The sequence below is a fragment of the Brassica napus genome, chromosome C3, assembly GCF_020379485.1.
Source record: "Brassica napus cultivar Da-Ae chromosome C3, Da-Ae, whole genome shotgun sequence".
NCBI lineage: Eukaryota > Viridiplantae > Streptophyta > Magnoliopsida > Brassicales > Brassicaceae > Brassica > Brassica napus.
In genome coordinates, this window is record NC_063446.1 from 61,940,419 (window position 1) to 61,945,107 (window position 4,689).

The following is a 4,689-nucleotide window of genomic DNA, read 5'->3' on the forward strand; positions in this document are numbered from 1 at the left end:
ATGTACCCGGAACACATAATACACGGACGGATTGTCTTGCACGCAGTGATAGGAAACAACCGGTATTTTATCGTTTACATGGATGCAGAGTTAATAGTTTGGTTCGTAGAGTCTTAAGATTTATGCCGATGACAGAAAAAAAAAAAAAAAGTTCACATGCAATGAGCATATCATAAAATTTTATAGATATTAAAAGAGGTACGATGTCGGAGTCTCTGGCCACTGGCCAAACCCAAGAATTTAAGGATGCCACCTGGATTAATGGCACCAAAGAACAAAAATTCAATTTTACGTTTTAAATGCACCGGGTAATCCTAATTTTAAACACATACTCTACTATTATTTAGAGATTTTTATACGAAAATTCAATATTTATAAAATCAAAACTAATTAAGTGTAATTTAATATTAATTCTGTAATGATTTTGAAGATCGTCAAACTAAAGTTATAGAATTGAATACTTACAAATAATAATAAATTTAAGTTAAATTTTTATTTACAAATTTTGTTTTAAATTATATACGGAATTTAAATCAAGTATACAAATGAATAACATTATTTGAATTACTAGCAGTCTTAATTGGCCTAATATTTGTAGACGAGTATCTACAAGAAAAAAGATAAACGAATTTGATTGATTGTACGTGAATGTATAATTCTTGCCTCTTCCTTTTTTTTTTTTTTTTGATAAACTTTGTGTGATTCCAAAAGTTTTCTAGATCCAATGACTAATCACCAAGAGATCCATGAAATCCATGTTTTCTTACCATTTAAAATATCTATGGATGGCCAAAAAGAATCAAACTCACGGTAAAAGTTCCAGCTAGAATCTTTTTACCATTAGGTGAAGACCACTTGATTCGAAATTAACAGTTAATATGTTTCTTTCAAAAAGAATTAATGATTTGTTTTAATAAATTACATAGTTTAGCATTCAAACCCAATGTAGAAGCCCTTGTTCTCTCTGATGCGGGAAAAAGAATATGTAGAAAATGACAAGCAAACAATAAAGAATATCACAAAGTCCTAAGACGCATGAAAAAGTATTGGAGGCAAGATTATCTTAACTGCCAACCGACATTATTCATTATGTTAGTGGAAATCTCTAGAGAGCCAGCAAAAGATATTTTAGAATGTGAGCTGCCATTTGTCAACAACTCACGGGATCTGTTTAAGAAGAGTGTATAATTACCAAAATAGTTACATATTTCTGGTAGCTAACTCTTGTGTATTGATTAAAAGCAAAAACATACAGACACAACAAAAAATACTAACAAAGAATAATTTTCCTAAAACGGTTATCATTTTTTTAAAATGGTCAAAAACGTACACATGTATGGGAGAGTAAGACACATCCCATAAAATTAAAACCAGATAATACATTCTGAAATAAAGCCAGAAAATTATCACACAATAGAGGCATGAAAAGCCTTTTCTGAGAAGGTATAATACTGCAGTAACTCACGGAACCATTTACACAAGCTAGGTTATAGCATTTCTTAGAATTTATTCGATCTTATAAATTTGAGGATTATACGAAAATGATTGAGAATTCGGCCAAAAAAAACATCAACTTTGTACGAATTGCCAAAAGAAACATGAATTTTTGAGCTGACCAAAAAATCACCAAACTTTCTTTGACTTTAGAATTAATTAACAATGTTTTCGTTGATTTGCCAATTTAGCACGCCGTCAACAAATTTAACAGAAATATTTGACATCGTTTATTGTTGGCGTTAAGTAAAACGACGTCGTTTCACTTAACGCCAACAATAAACGACGTCAAACATTTCTGTTAAATTTGTTGACGGCGTGCTAAATTGGCAAGTCAGCGAAAACATTGTTAATTAATTCTAAAGTTAATGAAAATTTGGTGTTTTTTTGGTCAACCCAAAAATTTATGTTTCTTTTCGCAATTTGTGTAAAGTTAAGGTTTTTTTTTGGTAGAATTCTGGAAAATGATTTAAGTTTTGACCCATATAAGTAAAGAAAGAAAGCAATGTCCAAAGAGTTAGTGGACTACTAAAAAAAATAGCACAAATCATGAGTGGTGTGAGTCATTACTATAGATGCCTTAAAAAAGATATCACGAGAAACCGACATTTTAATTATAACCCTAAAATTGGATTCTCACATGCCTAAAAGAGAGACTAGTAACGGACTCACGGGTATCACTAACTGGCTCTCTTTTTTCTTATATAGTTTTTATACTACTATCTAGATTTTCTCATCACATAATAACAGTAATACGTGTCTATGTCGTGTGAGAGAGTGGTTATATAAAGTCTTGGACCTAGTGAGAACACAAGGAAAGAGCGTTGAAACAAATATATCAAAAGGAAAATGAAAGGTGAGTTTCTCACATTGGCTCTAATGTCTCTACTATTAGCCTTCTCGTTTGTCTACGGAGGAGGAGAGTCTGAAAGCCCTACTCATTCTGCGGCCAGCCCGAGTAGTGATCCCACCGGAGGATCCAGCGGTGCAAGCGGTTCGGCTCATGGACCTAATTGGGGATATAATTGGGGATGGGGATCAACCCCAGAAGGTGGTTATGGTTATGGTTCTGGTTCTGGTTCGACCCCAGATGGAAAAGGAAAGGGGACCGGATTTGGGTTTGGTTCAGGTTCTGGTTCAGGAACTGGGTTTGGGTTTGGCTCAGGAGGAGGAGGAGCCACAGGCGGTGGTTCTGGCCATGGAAGTGGGACTGGACACGCAAGTGAAGGGGGTGGCGCAGGCGGTGGAAATGGTGGAGCTTCTCCAGGTCGTAGAGAGAGAAGCCAACACCGCTAAAATAATAAGCATTTCTTGTTTATCTTAACACAAGCATAGATACATAAGACTGGAAAAAGAAAAATAAAATTACCATGGTTGGCACCACATATGTATACTACAATCTTAATGCATAAATAAGGATCAAAAGAATTATTAAATAGTTGCGTGTTACCTCTGTACTTTGTATCATAACTAGACCTGATATATCTTGTGTTTTTTTTTACGAAAAAAACTAGTGTGTTAATATTTGATTTGATACTTATAGATGATCAACTCCGAATTAGCAAAAGGAACAGAAGTGTCTGCCGTTTCTTCTTCGCGTCACCATTTTGTATAAAAGAGAACTTTTGCATGCATATAAAGAACCAGGTGCGGACGCACGTTAACTAATAATTACACGTAATGTAAATTGTTAAGACAATTAAATATTTCCCCCATTCATCATAATTATCTTGCCCCCATCGTTTTTTTCATTCACTGTTTTAGTTATTTTAAATATTTCTAGATAAAACTGGGTTTGTCCATATAATATAGTGGCTACTAAATCAAATTCTCATTGCTTACTAAGATCAGTTAATAAACATGCATATAGCTAAGTCACAAAAAAAAACATGCATATATCTAACCTAGAAATCAGAACTAAACAGTTAATTAATTTTTTTTATAATTTTAAATTTTATAATGTTATGAATTAGTGGCTATATATTAACTTTTTACAAGTCATGTTCGATAAATCTACTGCAATAAATATTTTTAGTAAACTTCAACCTTTTTCAATAGGTTCCTCTGTTTCAAAATAATAGGTTTTTAAGGTTTTTGTACAGCTTTTAAGAATTACTAACTTTTATTCAATCTATCTTATTTGTATAAAACAATAATGATTACATCTAACTCAACTAATAGAAAATCATACTATTTGTATAGAAATTTAAAAACATCAATTAAATTGAAACAAAAAGAAAATTCTAAAACACCACTTAAAATAAAATAGAGGGAATAAGATTTATATAAAATGTTATAAAATTGTGTGCTAGTATTTATATTTGAATAATTAATAGTTTTGTTTTTATATTTTACCCCTGATAAAAAAGATTTCTCCGCACCGCCACCAATGGCGAACCCAAAACCATTTTTTTAATAAAGATATGCAAAATTTTGTCAAAATTAAATATAGGTTAGTATAATGTCACTAAACGGATTTGGACCCGGATTTGTAGGTTTATTGACAATATTTTAAACCAAATTCACCAAAGTCGATAAATTAAATTATCATATAAATTTATTTTATAATATTTTGTGGTTTCAAGTTATCCTACTACTACTCTTCACGTGGGTCCCCCACTGACCGCCACCGTAAAGAACCATGGCGTTTTAACCGTACAGTTGTTAGGAGTAAATTAACCAAGACAAACCCGGACCGAATTTTAATCAACCCTCAAAATGGTTATGAAAAGATTATACCGAATAACTGAACCGGAATGAAATTCGCATTCTACCGCGTCTGAATCGAATAAATCAATATTTTCCAAAATCTGACACTTGTTAGATACTCTTACCGACCAGATCTAGGCCCATACATTTTATTATTAAGTGCCCAATATCTGGAGTAATTGAGTTCATTTCAGGCAGGTCATAAATATGTATTCCGGTTTGGATTTGAGAAAAACTCATTATTTAAAAACTATGCAAAACCCACAAAAAAAATCGTTAAAACCCAAACCCCGGCTACTGGTTGAGCCACTGGTTGAACTAATACGTAATTTTTAATTATTTTTTTGGATTTTTCAGTTATACTATTAATTTTTTTTTATATTCTAAATAAGAAGTTAAGTTTTTGGTTTTTCAAAAATAAAAAGATTATATGATCACGTGGATTATGAATCTATTAACAAAACTAGTTGATGTGATTTGGCATTA

At 32.1% G+C, this 4,689-nt stretch overlaps 1 protein-coding gene across 1 annotated transcript; it reads left to right on the forward strand.

Moving 5' to 3' along the window:
- Positions 1-2,239: 2,239 nt before the first annotated feature.
- LOC125583768 (putative glycine-rich cell wall structural protein 1) lies at positions 2,240-2,930 on the forward strand. The gene has a single exon (XM_048751263.1). The coding sequence runs from the start codon at positions 2,344-2,346 to the stop codon at positions 2,788-2,790; it is 447 nt and encodes a 148-aa protein (XP_048607220.1). The 5' UTR covers positions 2,240-2,343; the 3' UTR covers positions 2,791-2,930.
- The last annotated feature ends 1,759 nt before the right edge of the window (positions 2,931-4,689 follow it).

Coding starts and splice junctions, on each gene's coding strand:
- LOC125583768 (XM_048751263.1), top strand. CDS start 2,344: ATGAAAGGTGAGTTTCTCACATTGGCTCTAATGTCTCTACTATTAGCC.